Here is a 16,143-nt window from a genome sequence, read left to right on the forward strand (position 1 = left end):
TTGGAGTGAATCAGCATTGGAAAATAAAATTGTACAAGTGAGGTATGCAGAATTTTGGATTTTTTCTGGAAAAGTATTCCGGAAGACTCATAAAGAATATTTAATCTTCATTTTTCCTTCAATACCCCTGTGAGCCAAGCTAAACTAAACAAGAAGCATAGTTCATATTTGATTGCTGTTCTCTCTTTAGGGTTAGATTTTCCATTCCCCATTCATCTATTTTATTTCATCTAGTGCCCTGTATGTGTATGTTTAGTTTGATAATTGTTCTGTATTTATTCCCTTGTACAAGTCAGCTAAGGGAATGAGAATGTCTGTCTGCCTATCTGTGTATCCATCCATCTATCCATCCATCCATCCATCCATCACATCCATCATCTCAAGTAATGTTTGCAATTTAAATAAAACTTTATGTAAATATTAATAACTCTTAATATAAACAAAATACTACTATTACCAAATTCTTAATAACTTTTAGTCATTCTCTATTTCTTGATCAACATACACTAAAATTATGAGATTACTGAATAGAGGAAATGTCTTTATATTTGAAAGATTGATAACTATTTCTGTAGGTCAGCATTTCCTAATAGATATTAATAAGTGTATAGAACAAAATAAGAATACATAGACAAATAATTCCTGGAAATGCTCAGTGACATGAAGACGAATTGGATTCTTTTTTTTTTTTTTAATTAACTTATTTATTTGTTTATTTATGGCTGTGTTGGGTCTTCGTTTCTGTGCGAGGGCTTTCTCTAGTTGCGGCGAGCGGGGGCCACTCTTCATCGCAGTGCGCGGGCCTCTCACTATCGCGGCCTCTCTTGTTGCGGAGCACAGGCTCCAGACGTGCAGGCTCAGCAATTGTGGCTCGCAGGCCTAGTCGCTCCGCGTCATGTGGGATCTTCCCGGACCAGGGCTTGAACCCGTGTCCCCTGCAGATTCTCAACCACTGCACCACCAGGGAATCCCAAAAAATTGGATTCTTAAATGCAAAACTTTACTGAGCTCTTGGTCTAGTTATGTGCTATGTGTATGAAATATCCTACAAACCTGTATCCTTTGGTCAAAGGATCTTTCCACACAAAGCTATTCATAGGACAGGTTTTGGAAGAAAATGGTTGTCAAATGTGGAAACTTATTTCTTGTTGATATATTTTAAAGTATGCAGTGTCCTAGCACTGCTCTGCTCATAGATATTAATATGAGTTTTGTGACATAATATCCTCATTTATAAAATCAGGGGCTTGAGGAGATGAATTCTAAGACTTCTATGCCCCTTGTGTCACAGATTTTTTTTATTATATAATTTTATATTACAATCACCATGATAAATTTATACTTCAATGTTAAGGATGAATAGTTGATTTTTCATTGGTAAACTCCATTTTACAAGAAAAATTATGTAGGTTGCAATTTTTAATTCAAGTAAAACATAAAAGTTTGACTATCCTGAAAGACAAGCACAACCTTCCTTTCTGCAAAAATGTACCTTTCACCAAGATTTTGCTCCACAATACTGGATGCTGATTAAGCCTATGCTACTGTCAAGAATGTCATACAGAGTCTTTAATAGTCCATATTCACATGACTGAATCTGGAATGGAGCTAGAGAGCTTTTTATTTCTTTACACTCAATACTGGATATATTATTGTACCCTAATATCCCCAAATAAAAGATTTATGCAACCATGTGCAGAAAGTTATGGCAGAAAGAGCATTAACTAGGTCAAAGTATTGCTAAAGATAATTAACAATTTTGAGTCTTATATTTCATCACTGTAAAATGAGAGGATAATCTCTATATTCTCCATTTTACAGTAGGGTGACTATACAGTTTATCTTCCAAATCAAGATACTTTAAAAGATGAAATGGGACACCATTAATAATGATAACAAGTTAGCAGGTATAATTAAGTCTGTTCTGGACAAACTAAGATGGATGGTTACCCCTCATAACAAGCAAATATAATAACGTGTAACAGAGGGTTGAAAAACTCAGTAGCTGTGCGAATACAGGGTACTATGAGATCTTTTACACAAATGTGCTTTTGATGAAGCGATAGGAAAATGGTTGGGCTATTTGCAGTTTATAAAAGGGGACACAGGATTATGGCAGTTACTCATTACCCAGACTTGTACAAGGAGGGGGCTGTGAGACTAGAAAGTTGCAGGATTGCTGATTAACAGATGAATGCTCTGAGTGCTTTAATGACTGGCTAATTGCTAGAGATAACTCCCTGTGTAGCAAAGGGAATACAAATGTTATTCTAAATATAAGGGAACCTGTCTCATAGTTGAGCAAACAAATTCTATATTCAGAACTTTCGAGAGTCCTTTTCTCAGATTAAGCTATATTTTAAAATTTATGTGCCCATGTCTAGAACTATTTAAGATATTTGTTTGTTTTTCATTGTTTTAACAGAAAATATTTTATCCAATATTACCTTCTGTTGGCCTATGTAGACATGTTTACAATAGAAATAGCCAAAAATAAACATTCAAGAACAGCATAGCAGGCTTTCTAATTTAACCCCCCCTGTACTCTTTATTGAATTATGAAGAGGGTGGGAGATCTGGTCTAAATTACTATGCAAGGTGGAAATGTTCAATGTTTGGTCTCTACATTAAATCCATAGCATTCCAAAAATAAGATACTTGAAGTCAACCTTATATAAATCTCTCTAAGCCATTTGACAGTATTAAAATGGCATTCTGGAACCATAATTTTTTGGTCCTCACATTCATTTAAACTTGTCATCCAAACAGGGACTATTTATTGCATGAGGGTGAGGATAACATGAAAACACTGATCAGTGGTGAGATCATGAAATCCATTTTGTCATTATCTACTCTAGCAATCTAATCAAAGTAATTCTTTGACAATTCTTATTAGTCTAGATGTGAGCCTCAGCCCCTACACTCAGCAATCTGTGATTAATTTATGTAGCTACTCAGCTCCATTTACTATTTTTTTTCCAGGTTCATAATTTATTGTACAAATTGAGTATCACATGATGAGTTGATATTAACTTCTTCAGGCATGGGAACTTAACAGATGAGGTACAGCTTAGAATCCGTTTATGTTGCTTTCACAGCTGGAGTTTTTTTAGACCTTAACATAAAGTATAAGACTATCAAAGCAATACCTCCGTATGTGGTCAGTGCACAATTCATTCTCCCCGTAAGAGTGTAAGAGTTGAAATATTTTTTGATACCAGTGAATTTGAACTGGGCGTCTGTTTCTGGACCCCGTCATGATTTCAACCTTCCAAAACACACAGACTCCGCAGCCGGTGTCCTTCAATTTACGCAGCCTTGGCCCCGCCGGAACAAACCCTCCATTTCCTATTAATAACGTGTTTATCATATAACTGTATTCAAGGGCTTAGCCTTTTATCTGATTTATAAACACATTTAATACATTTTGCTGATGCAAACTTTAATGTATTTAATAAAATGGTCTACAAACTTTATTATTAATGTGTAAATTTCATAGATAACTGAGACTTATCTTCTACCTAGGTCATACTCTAAACAATTTATAACAATTTTTAATGCTTTATTTAGATGCCTTTGTAATGTTGAATGAAGGGTTTGTAATGAGCCTGAGGCAGCTTAGGTGGCATACATATTTCAAAGGGTAGTTTTACAATTCTAATACAGACTCCATGCACAGAGAACCCCCTTTGAAGCCTATTTTTAATGCAGGCCTGGATATACTATGGGCCATGCTTGTCCTCTGAAATAAAAACCCTGAACAGGACAAAGTTTATCTGGCTTAATTTTTTCCCCCATAACATCTAAGTTATAGTGAGTTTCTACTCCAACACTCTGAACCTTTCTTTTTTTAATATAAAATTTACTTTCCTAACACTATGCTAGATGCAAGGAAGACAATTTTAAACAACAAAATTCTTACCTTTATGCTGTCTTTAAATCAGTGAACAAAGGTAAATGCCAATCAAGTGAGATAGACTCCCACATTATGTAAAGGATCTAGAACAACAGAATGACACAGAGAGGGGAATGTCATGGATAGGGAAGAAAGATAATGGAATTTTAAACACCATGGATGGTGTAGGCTGTCACAGAAATGAAGACAACTAAAGTGGTAATAAAAACATACACAGAATTTTAGTGGCCTTGTAGCATCTAGAAAAACAAGAGTTAAAGCCTTTTGATCAAGACACCACCACACGACACCACCACACTATCTTTCTTAACTTACTAAAGTAACTATCCTTTTAGACAACATAAGAGATGCCTGCCTGGACAGCCTTTGATTGTTGAATATATCACAGAAGACAAATCAACTTCATATTCTGATCTCATATTTTTCAGGAAAATGTTTTCTCTTCATTCATTTTCTCAGAAGTTGGGTCATTTAATAAAATTACCCAGGTTTCCTTCTACTTAGGTTTCTCATTGTACAGTACCTCATTGGTTTCTTTTTTTAATTGAAATATAGTTGACTTATATAATTATATTATTTTCAGGTGTACAACATAGTGTTCAGTATTTTTAAATATTATGTACCATACAAACTTACTATAACATTATGGACTATATTCCTTATGCAGTACATCACATCGCTGTGACATATTTATTTTATAATGGGTAGTCTGTACCTCTTAATCCCCTTTACCTATTTCAACCATACCCTCCCACCCCTGTCAACCACTAGTTTGTTTTCTGTGTCTGTGTGTCTGTTTCTGTTTGTTTTGTGTTTAAGATTCCACATATAAGCGAAAACATCCAGTATTTGTCTTTTTCTATCTGACTTATTTCATTAAGCATAATACCCTCTAGTTCCATCCATATTGTTGCAAATGGCAAGATTTCATTATTTTTCATGGTTGAGTAGTATTTCATTGTATATATATATACCACATCTTCTTTATCCATTTATCTGTTGATGGACACTTAGGTTGGTTGCATATCTTGGCTACTGTAAATAATGCTGCTATGAACATTGGGGTGAATATATCTTTTATAATTAGCATTTTCATTTTCTTTAGATAAATACCCAGGTGTCGAATTGCTGGGGTGTATGGTAGTTCCATTTATAATCTTTTGAGGAAACTTCACACTGTTTCCCATAGTGGCTATATCAATTTACATTCCCACCAAAGGTGCAAGAGTTTCCCTTTTCTCCACAACCTTGCAAATACTTGTTATTTGTTGTCTTTTTGATGACAGCCATTCTGACAGGTGTGAAGTGATGTATCATTGTGGTTTTGATTTGTATTTCTCTGGTGACATTGAGCATATTTTCAAGTGCATGTTGTTCATCTGTACATCTTTGGAAAAATGCCTATTCAGGTCTTCTAGCAAATTTTTAATCGATTGTCTGTTGTTGCTGTTGTTGTTTTGATATTGAGTTGTATGAGTTCTTTATGTATTTTGGATATTTACCCCTTATTGGACATATCATTTGCAAATATCTTCTCCCATTTGTCAGGTAGACTTTTGTTTTGTTGATGTTTTTCTTTGCTGTGCAAAAGTTGTTTAGTTTGATGTGGTCCCATTTGTATTTTTGCTTTTGTTGCCCTTACCTGAGAAGACAGATCCAAAAATATACTGCTAAGACTGATGTTAAAGAGTTTACTGTTTATTTTCTTCTAGGAGTTTTATGGTTTCAGGTCTCACATTTAAGCCTCTAATCCATTTTGAGTTTATTTTGTATGGGGTGTGAAAAAGTAGTCCAGTTTTATTCTTTTGTGGGTACCTGTCCAGTTTTCCAAACACCATTTATTGAAGAGACTGTCTTTTTCCTATTGTATATTCTTGCCTCCTTTGTCAGAGATTAAATGCCCGTATAAGTGTGGGTTCATTTCTGGACTCTCTCTTCTGTTCTATTGATATATATATATATATATATATATATATATATATATATATATCTGTTTTTGTGTCAGTACCATACTGTTTTGATTACTACAGGTTTGTAGTATTGTTTGAAGCCAGGGATCTCTAGTTTTTTACTTTAGTAAGATTGTATGGCTATTTGGGGTCTTTTGTGGTTCCATTCAGATTTTAGGATTATTTGTCCTAGTTCTGTGAAAAATGCCATTGGTATTTCATAGGGGTTGAATTGAGTCTGTAGATTGCTTTGGGAGTATGGACATTTTAATGATATTAATTCTTCCAATCCATGAAGATGAAACATCTTTCCACTTATTTCTGGTGTCTTCAATTTCTTTCATCACTGTCTTATATTTTTCAGAGTACAGCTCTTTCACCTTCATGGTTAAGTTTATTTCTACATATTTATTATTTTTGATGTGATGATGAATGGGATTGTTTTCTTGATTTCTTTTCTGGTAGTTTATTATTAGTGTATAGAAATGCAGCAGATTTCTGTATATTGATTTTGTATCCTGCAACTTTACTGAATTTATTTATTATTTCTAAGAATAGTTTTTTGGTGGAGTCTTTAGGGTTTTCTATATAGAGTATCATGTCATCTGCGAATAATGAGTTTTACTTCTGCCATTCCAATATTATGTTGAATAAAAGTTGTGAGAGTGGGTGTCCTTGTCTTATTCCTGATCTTAGAGGAAAAGTTTTCAGCTTTTCACCGGTGATTATAATGTTAGCTGTAAGTTGGTCATAAATGGACTTTATTATGTTGAGGTATGTTCTTTCTATTCCAACTGATTTGAGAGTTTTTATCTTGAATGGGTGTTGATTTTGTCAAAAGCTTTTTCTGCATCTATTGAGACGGTCATGTGATTTTTATCCTTTGTTTTGTTAATATGGTGTATCACATTAATTGATTTGTGGAAATTGAACCCTGCAAGGATATTCATCCTTACATCCCTGGAATAAATCCCAATTGATCATGATGTATGATCCTCTTAAGGTATTGTTGAATTCAGTTTGTTAATATTTTGTTGAGAACTTTTACATCTATATTCATCTGGGATATTCCCTATAATTTACGTTTTTCTTAAGTGTCTTTGTCTAGTTTTGGTATCAGGGTAATGATGGCTTTCTAGAATGATTTTGGAAGTTCTCCCCCCACTTCAATTTTTTGTAATAGTTTGAGAAAGGTGTGTATTAACTCCTCTTTAAATGTTTGGTAGAATTCCCCTGTGAATCTGTCTGGCCCTAGACTTTTGTTTTTTGGGATTTTTTTGATTACTGATTCAATTTCATTACTAGTCATTGGTCTGTTCAGATTTTCTGTTTCTTCCTGATTCATACTTGGAAGGTTGTATGTTTCTAGGAATTTATCCATTTCTTCTAGGTGTCTGATTTATTGATATATAGTTGTTGGTAGTATTCTCTTATGATTGTTTGTATTTTGGTGCTGTTGTTTGTAACTTCTCTTTCATTTATAATTTTATTCATTTGGGCCCTCTCTTTTTTTCTTAATGAGTCTGGCTAAATGTTTATCAATTTGTTTATCTTTCAAAAAAACCAGGTCTTAGTTTCAATGATTTTTTTCTATTTTTTTTTTTTTTTTTGGTTCTCTATTTCATTTATTTCTGCTCTGATCTTTACTATTTTCTTCTTTCTACTAACTTTGGGCTTTCCCTAATTCCTTTAGGTGCAAAGTTAGGTTGTTTACTTGAGATTTTTCTGGTTTCTTGATGTAGGCCTGTCTTGCTATAAACTTCCTTCTTAGAACTGCTTTTGCTAAGTCTCATAGATTTTCAAAAGTTGTGTTTCTATTTTGATTTGTCTCAGGGTATTTTAAAAATTTCCTCTTCAATTTCTTCATTGACCCATTGGTTTCTTTAGTAGAATGTTACTTAGTCTCCATATATGTGTTTTTTCCAGTTTTTTTCCTGTAACTAATTTCTAGTTTTATACTGTTGTGATTGGAAAAGATGATTGATATGATTTAATCTTCTTAAATTCATTGAGACTTATTTTGTGACCTAGCAAATACTATCCTGGAGAATGTTCCATGTGCACTTGGAAAGAATGTATACTCTGCTGTTTTTGGATGGAATGTTCTGTAGATATTATTAAGTTCATCAGGCTTAATATGGCATTTAAGGTCAATGTTTCTGTATTGATTTTCTCTCTGGATGATTTATCTGCTGATGTTAGTGGGATATTAAAGTCCACTTCCATTAATTTATAACTGTCAATTTATCCATTTGTGTCTACTAATATTCTCTTTATAAATTTGGATGCTCTTATGTTAGGTGCCTATATGTTTACAGATGTTATATTCTCTTCTTGGATTGACTCTTTTATCTTTATGTACTGTCTTTCTTTGTCTCTTGTTACAGTGTTTGTTTTAAAATCTATTTTGCTACCCCAACTTTCTTTTCATTTCCATTTGCATGAGATGTCTTTTTCCTTCCCTTCACTTGCAGTCTGTATGTGTTTTTAGCTTTTGGAGTGAGTCTCTTGTAGGTAGCACATGGATGGGTGTTGCTTTTTATCCATTCAGTCACCTTTTGATTGGAGCATTTAGTTCTTTTATATTTAATGTGATTATTGATAGGTATGTACTTATTGACATTCTGTTACTTGTTTTTGGTTGTTTTGGTAGCCCTTTTCTGTTCTTTTCTTCTTCTTTTAGTTTCTTTTCATGTGCTTTGATGATTTTCTTTACTGTTATGTTTGGGTTCCTTTCTCTTTGTTGTTCTTGTGCATGTGTGTGTGTATCTATTCTATGTTTTTCATCTGTGTCTATATATATATCTTTGCTTTAAACTGATAGTTGTTTAAGTTAAAAGCTCCACATTTTACCCCTTCCCCAGGTTCTATGTTCTTGTCTTCATATTTTACATCTTTTTGTATATCCCTTAACTACTTATTGTAGTTATCATTGATTTCTTTAGACTTTTGTCTTTTAATCTTCATACTGACTTTTTTAGTTGTTGATCCACTGTCTTTAGTATATAATTGCCTTTATCAGTGAGATTTTTTTCCTTCATATATTTCCTTATTTCTTGTTATGACCTTTCTTTTTCACTTAAGGAAGACCTTTCAATATGTCTTTTAAGGCCAATTTAGTGGTGACAGACTCTTAGTTTTTGCTTGTCTGGGAAATTCTTTATCTCTCTTTCAATTCTGAATGATAACCTTGCTGTGTAGAGTATCCTTGGGTGTAGGTTTTTTCTTCCTTTCAGCACTGTGAGTATATCATGACACACATTTCTGGACTTCAAAATTTCTGTTGAAAAAAATCAGCTTATAGCCTTATGGGAGTTTCCTTGTATGTAACTCTGTTTTTCTCTTGATGCCTTTAAAATTCTCTCTTTATATTTAACATTTGCCATTTTAATTATGATATGTCTTAGTGTGAGTCTCTTTGGGTTCATGTTGTTTGGGACTTTGTATTTTCTGGACCTGACCTGGATATTTGTTTTCTTCCACAGGTTAGGAAGTTTTCAGCCATTATTTCATCAGATAAGTTTTCTGCCTTTTTCTCTCTCTCTTCTCTTCCTGGGACACCTATAATGTGAATGTTAGTACACTTAACATTGTCTCTGGGGTCCCTTAAATATTCTAATTTTTTAAATTCTTTTTTTTCTGTCTGTTCTGATTGAGTGATTTCCACTATTCTGTCTTCTTGGTCACTTATGTGTTCTTCTGTATCATCTAATCTGTTGTTGATTTCTTCTAATGTATTTTTCATTTCATTTATTGTATCCTTCAGCTCTGATTGGTTCTTTTTTATTTTTTTCTAATTCTTTGTTAAGTTCTCACTGTGTTTCTCTATTCTGTTGAGGGAAGGGAGTATTTTTATGACTGTTGTTTTGAACTCTTTATCAGGTAAATTACTTAGCTCTGTTTCATTAGGGTTTTTTTGGGGAGGGTTATCTCGTTCTCTTGTTTGGGTACATAGTACTCACTCTTCTCAATTTGTTTGGCTTTCCATGTTTCTCTATTTATTAGGTGAAACAGTTATCTACCTGGGTATTGGCAGTGTGTCCTTGTGTGGGAGCATCCGTACAGAGACTGTGTGCCTGATAGCTTGACAGAAGGGCTGGAGCTGAAGTGAGTATGGGGTGCGGCTTCTCCCTGGTGTATTGGAAGCTGTCTCCTTGGTGGGGTTAGGGGGCTGGAGCTGGATCCCAGTGCAGGCCAGGGTTTCTCCTGGGGAATGTTGGAAACCACCACCTTGGTGGGGGTGAACTGGAGCCAGAGGAGCTAGAGCTGGAGACTAGTTCATGACAGGACTTCTCCTGAGTTTTTTTTTTAGGGCTGCTGCTTTGTGGGGGGTTTGGAGCCAGAGCAGGCTGTGGGCTGGGGGGCTGTGTTAGGACCATCTTGGAAGGCCAGCTAGAATACCAGGTGCTTTTCAATCTGCTGCCTCTGTGCTAAGATGTGGAGTGAGTACATTTGTGTGAATGTCCTTTAAGAGCAGCCAAGTTTTTTTGTTTTTTGTTTTCTTTTTTCCTACAACCTTCTGGCTCTTCCAGTCATAAACCCTGCTTGTTGCAAAGCCAGTTAAGGGGGTTCATCTTCCTAGTGCCAGTACCCTGGGCTTGGGTACCCAATATGGCGTTCAAAACCCTTGCTCATTAGGTAGGACCTCTAAGTTTGTGATATTCCCTCCCACTTGTGGCTTGCCCACCAAGGGCACGCGTCCTGACTAGATCACTTTTTTTCTCCTCCAACTTGCCTTGATGTGTTTGTTTTGTTTTTTTTTTTCTTTCTTTATATACTTAACTGTAGAAGAGCTGTTCTGCTAGTCTTCAGGTCTTTCTCAGAGAAAGTTGTTCTATATGTCTTTGTAATTTTGTTGTGTTCACGAGAGGAGGTGAACTCAGGGTCTTCCTACTCTGCCTTCTTGATCTTGCCTCCAAATTGGAGTTCTTGTATAAAGTCATCATGTATAAGTATAGACAGCCTACATCCTTTTCTCAGTTCAGGTACTCATAGGAAAAGATCATTTCCAAGGTCCAAGACCAGCTTGGGAAAACAATCAAACACTGAACTGGTAACATGTGATACATAGCCTGGTGTTAGCAGCCCTTTGTCCCCTCAGAAACATGTGTTAGGGAAGATGCTAGCATTCTTTATATTATATGTACACATGCTTCTGAGGTCGTTTTCTTATCTCTTATTAGAACATTTAGCAATATATAAGACAAGTGTAGAAATTAATTTGTATGGTTAAGTGGTTGGGTTCCTGGACTTTCTGGAAAAGAGGTTGAATTACAAAAGCACAGGATGGAAGTATCATTGAGAAAAAAAATATTTTAAAATAACTTTGACAAAGCTTCTGATACAGAATTTGAACAGAATTTATTATATATCCTAATTCTAAACCACAGTACCAACTTCCTCTTTGGGTTGACTCAGTTATGACTGATTAAATCTGAACTGAAAATTAAATAATCAATATTAAGTAGATTATAAAAATGTTGCTAAGGAAATGGAATTACTATTTGGTTGAGGGTATATAACATGTCAAATATTTTATGTATTACTTTATAACATCTGGGAGGGAAACAATTATTATCATCTTCACTCTTTAGATAAGAACAACTTCCCAGTTTAGAGATATTAAGTGATACCGGTGAGGTTGATTTGAACCCATAAGTTCCTGACTCTACACAAACATTAGCATTTCTATAATAAATTAAAAATTAAATAAATATTTCTCAGTTACCTTTTCAACATACTATATGGTCATAAGGGCTGTCAAGGCAGAAGAAAAATATCTGATGTTTCCATACGGCTGTCATGTAAAAGGTAGAGGGAATTGGTGGTCTTAGTTGACATGAGTCAGACCATAAGAAAGAACAGGAGAGAATAAAATGGAAAGGTCCTCACTCAGCCCTCTTCCTTCTTCTGAGGCCTGTTACTTCAGTAAAGGAGATTTCTGATTTCTCTGTAGACATTATAGGAAAGTTAAAAAAAGCTGGAAAATAAAGTCTGAGTTAGGACATGGAGAAACTCTTAGCCTGTATAAACATAGTTGTGTTCATTACTCTTACCAGTTCTTAATTATTTTTTTAATTTCAAAAGTAGAAGTAATGTTCATTTTACATCATGAAACAAAGAAAATATTTTAAAGAAAAATGTAAAATATCTCCCCACAACCCTTTTTAATATTAATAGCTTCATGGTATCTCCCCAGACTCTTATCCATACACATATATGAGGCTTATTGATCTTTTTAAAAGTGTGATAATAACTTTGGCTCATAATTTTCTTATTTAAAATATATCTTGGCCATCTTTCCAAATTAAGATATACTTCTAAGTAATTCTCTTTTAATAACTGCATTAACAACCTCAATATGATCATAACCATAATCTACATAACTGCTCCCCCATTGAGAGACATTCTGATTATTTTCAGTTATCTTGCTATTACAATTAATGCTGCAATATTCTGCAAGTACTGGTGCTTTTGTTTTAATAGGCTAGGTTTTCAAAAGTTATAATAGATTACATATATTTTTAGTTTTGATGTATAGTTAGATTGCTTTTTGTATCAGTTAGGCTCCAGCATGAAACACTGACATATTAAAATCATCAAATTTGAGAAAAGTTTAATAAAAGGACCAGTTATAAAAGAGTGGGCAGGATTTAGGGAGAACACCAGGGATGGTTCAATTCTCTAGTGCTAGTAACACTGAGGAATTACCACTTCTAGATCAGAAGACTTTAGAGGCAGAATGTGTGAAGAGGGTTGTCCCACAGGAGTTGCAACCTTCCTTGAGAGATGCAGTCAGGCAGTGGAGATCCTGACATTAGGGAGATGATGAAATACATACTATGACCTCAGCCTTCTTCCTCATTCTCATCTTCTGCTGAATCCCCTCACTTGCTGAATAAAACCAAGAAATTCAAGGGACAGAGATCCTATTAATGTAATTTCTGCAGGTAATTTCCCCCAAAGCTCAAAGAAGAACGGGGAAAAGTTTGAGAATGGACCAAGAGGAAGGAATGGAAAATATCCTTCACGGCACTCATCCCAAATACTTTACCATTGATCTTTCCCTTTGTCCAAGTAAAATGATTGTGCTTCTCCCACAGAGATCACAAGAATCCTTTCAGTTACCATGTCAATGTGGGGTGAAATCAGTTAAGGAACAGAAGATATCCAGCATCTCATTCAAAAAAAAAAAAAACCCAAAAAACAAATATGTTACAGAAATTCATACCTCCTCAGTCTCTGCATTTTATAATATTTTAATATCCCAATCTGATGGAAAAATTAAAATCTTGTTTTACAAAATTTTGCAATTACCTTTATTCTGTTGAGTTGAACATATTTTCGAGTGTTTATTGGCTATTTAGATTTCCTTACCTGTGAATTGCCTATTCATATCCTTTGCCAACTTTTCCTACTATATCAGTAAAAAAAACCTCTTTAAATATTAAGCATTCATTCATTTATTCATTCATTCAATACATATACATTGAATGTCCACTATGTGACAGGTTTTATTTTAGGCAGTGGAATCCAGTGAACAAAATAGGCAAAAATGCCTGCCTTCGTGAAAATCATATTCTAGAGATGAGAGACATGAATTAGTACAACATATGGTATATTAGGTGGTGAAACATAAGCAGGAGGGAGGAGGCAAAGTGAAGGATGATTTTTGGAAATGCTATTTTAAATGGAATAGTCAAAAAATGTCCTAGAGATGTAGCTAAGCAAAGATCCAAGGATCTAAGCTAGGGAATGATGTCTATACTTTGTAAAGAACATTCCAAACAGAGAAAAGAACAAGCACCAATTCCCTTTGGTGAGCATTTCTGACTGACGGTTGAACTGTTGGGAAGGCTGTGTGGTTGGAGCACAATAACAAAGAGTGAGAAAAGTAGAAAATGAGATCAGAAGTAGAAGACTAATAGATAATGGAGGGCCCAGGGGGCCATTATAAGAATTTTACTTTTTATTCTGAGTGAAATGGGAAGTCATTAGAAAGATCTGAGCTGAAGAGTGACAAGACCTAACTCATTTAAAAGAATCACCCTGGCTTCCAAATTGATGTTTGGCCAGATAGGGAGGAGATTTGGTAAAGGCAGAACCAAGAAGATAACTTTGGAGACTTCAGTAATCCAGGAAAGAAATGATAGTGAACTGAGGTGGCAGTGGAGGATAAAACAATGGTTGAATTCTGGGTATATTTTGAAAGTACAGCACATAAGAGATGTTGAAGTTTTAGATGTTGCATTTAAATTTGATTGTTTGTTTGAGGATCAGAGGTCTTGTTAATAGCAGGATAAGTTTGAGATGCCTACCATCCATCCCAGATGTGGTCATAGTTGGATGTAGAAGTCTGGAGTATCTTGGGGAGATACCAACTGGGGATATTGTCACTTGTATATGAAATGTGTTGAAATTATTTTTTCACAATCTTGCATTTGCCTTTTGACATTTTTTCCATTCTTTTTGATGTCACTGTTACTGTTTTTTTGTCTCTATTCCTTTGTTCTATTTCCTATTTGCTTAGCAAAATCTCTAACAGCACTAGTTTATAAATATAGTTATTAAATTTTTTCTTCCAATCATACTTAATGTTAGAGAAAAACCGTAACATTATATAAACTTTATAACTTTGTATAAATTTAATCCATTTGAAACATATTTTAAAATATAGTATAAATGGAGTATTCTAGCTTTGTTGCCAGATGAAAGCCAGTGATAAAGTGAACAGTAATTTACCTGTATTTTTCAATATTGCAAAATATGTTTTTTAAAGCTGAATAATGTAGAGGAACATCAAAAAGGAAAAAAAAAAGTCAAAGAGTAAGATCTTAAGGCCCTATATATTTACATATTCTGTGAAAAAGACTCTTATAAAGAATATGTCAATGTTTTTCAACATGTACACAAGTAATTGGGAAGCTTTTGGTCTGTATTCTTCACAAATGCCTTTTTTCTTTCTTTACAGAAAATAAGAGCTCACTTTTTTCAATTGTAATAATGACAAATACCCACACCCAGCCCCTCCACACATATTATGTATTTTTAAAACTGAATATGGACCACCTTTACAAAGCCCTGTGTTTTATAAAGACTGTTATCAATTATAACAAAACAGTTATTTTATATCATGGAGATTTTTATAATTTGTCTGCAAAATGATTTTGATTTACATCATGTTTGCATCTAAGGGTTTAAAAAATATTGAGTTCATCAAATAGCCATTAATGAATTATTGATGACGAAGCAAGATTTAAGTATTGTATTTTTTTTTTTTAATAAACTAAATTTTAAAAATATTAGGAGAAAAAAAAGCCACCAGCATAATTTAGCATTCTCAACAAACTTTTTAAAACTTCTTTCATATCCTCAGAAACCTATTACAAAAGCTGAAAGACAAGTACTATTTATAGCAAGGGGTTATATATTTTTATTTGTAGAATAAAAAATAAATTAAGTCTGCTTGGCCATGATAATTCATTAATATACTGATCTCCTTAATTTCTATATATTCTCTCTCTCTATATATATATATTTCTATATATATAAATATATATATATTTATATTTACTTTTTAATTTATTTACATTTTCATTTATTTTTAAATTATAATATTTGTCTTGATTTTCTTTACATTTTCATTTTTTTAAGTTGTAATATTTGTCTTGATTTTATTTGTTTCTGTAGTTTCTTAAGTTTGAAGATATCAAGCCAAAGTTGTTGATATTTGGCCATGAGATGGCCTTTGGAGAGTAATATAAAAATAATTTGATGATAATAGTGAATGAAACCTGAATTTAGAACAATAATAACAAAATTCTAGGAAAGAATGGGAAGGGTGGGAAATGAAATAGAAGAATATGCACATTTCTGAAGTTTGGAAATGATTTCAAAAGAAAGGAAAATATTAATCATGCAGTAACTGTTCAATCTTTAAGCCATGATTCTTTGGGGCTGCTATTTTCACTTCCAAATTAAAGAATGAATTTGGAAGGTTCACAAAAGAACTAAATGCATTTACAATCAAAGTATTCCACAGCTTAATGGAAACTTACAAATACAATCCATACATCGTATTTTATGACACAATCCCCAAAAGATTTTTAAGCAATTTGACCACAGGTTTGACATCAGTGTTATTTGAAACCGTCTTCAGATATTAGTGAGTGAAATAGCATGTTGAGAAAAATAATGTGTGAAAGTAAATTAGGAGTTGGCTAAATATTATACATGACCTAATTATTTTTTCTCTCATAGACCAGCCATTAAGGGTCA

At 33.8% G+C, this 16,143-nt stretch overlaps 1 protein-coding gene across 1 annotated transcript; it reads right to left on the reverse strand.

Annotated features, from left to right (window-relative positions):
* Window positions 1–3,081: 3,081 nt before the first annotated feature.
* Window positions 3,082–3,345, reverse strand: LOC118883352 (ATP synthase membrane subunit DAPIT, mitochondrial-like). Its single transcript, XM_036830078.1, has 2 exons — window positions 3,339–3,345; window positions 3,082–3,257 (listed from the first exon to the last, which is right to left on the reverse strand). The coding sequence occupies exons 1-2, from the start codon at window positions 3,343–3,345 to the stop codon at window positions 3,082–3,084; spliced, it is 183 nt and encodes a 60-aa protein (XP_036685973.1).
* Window positions 3,346–16,143: the final 12,798 nt, after the last annotated feature.

This window comes from Balaenoptera musculus, chromosome 17 (assembly GCF_009873245.2).
Source record: "Balaenoptera musculus isolate JJ_BM4_2016_0621 chromosome 17, mBalMus1.pri.v3, whole genome shotgun sequence".
In the NCBI taxonomy this organism is placed as follows: Eukaryota; Metazoa; Chordata; class Mammalia; order Artiodactyla; family Balaenopteridae; genus Balaenoptera; species Balaenoptera musculus.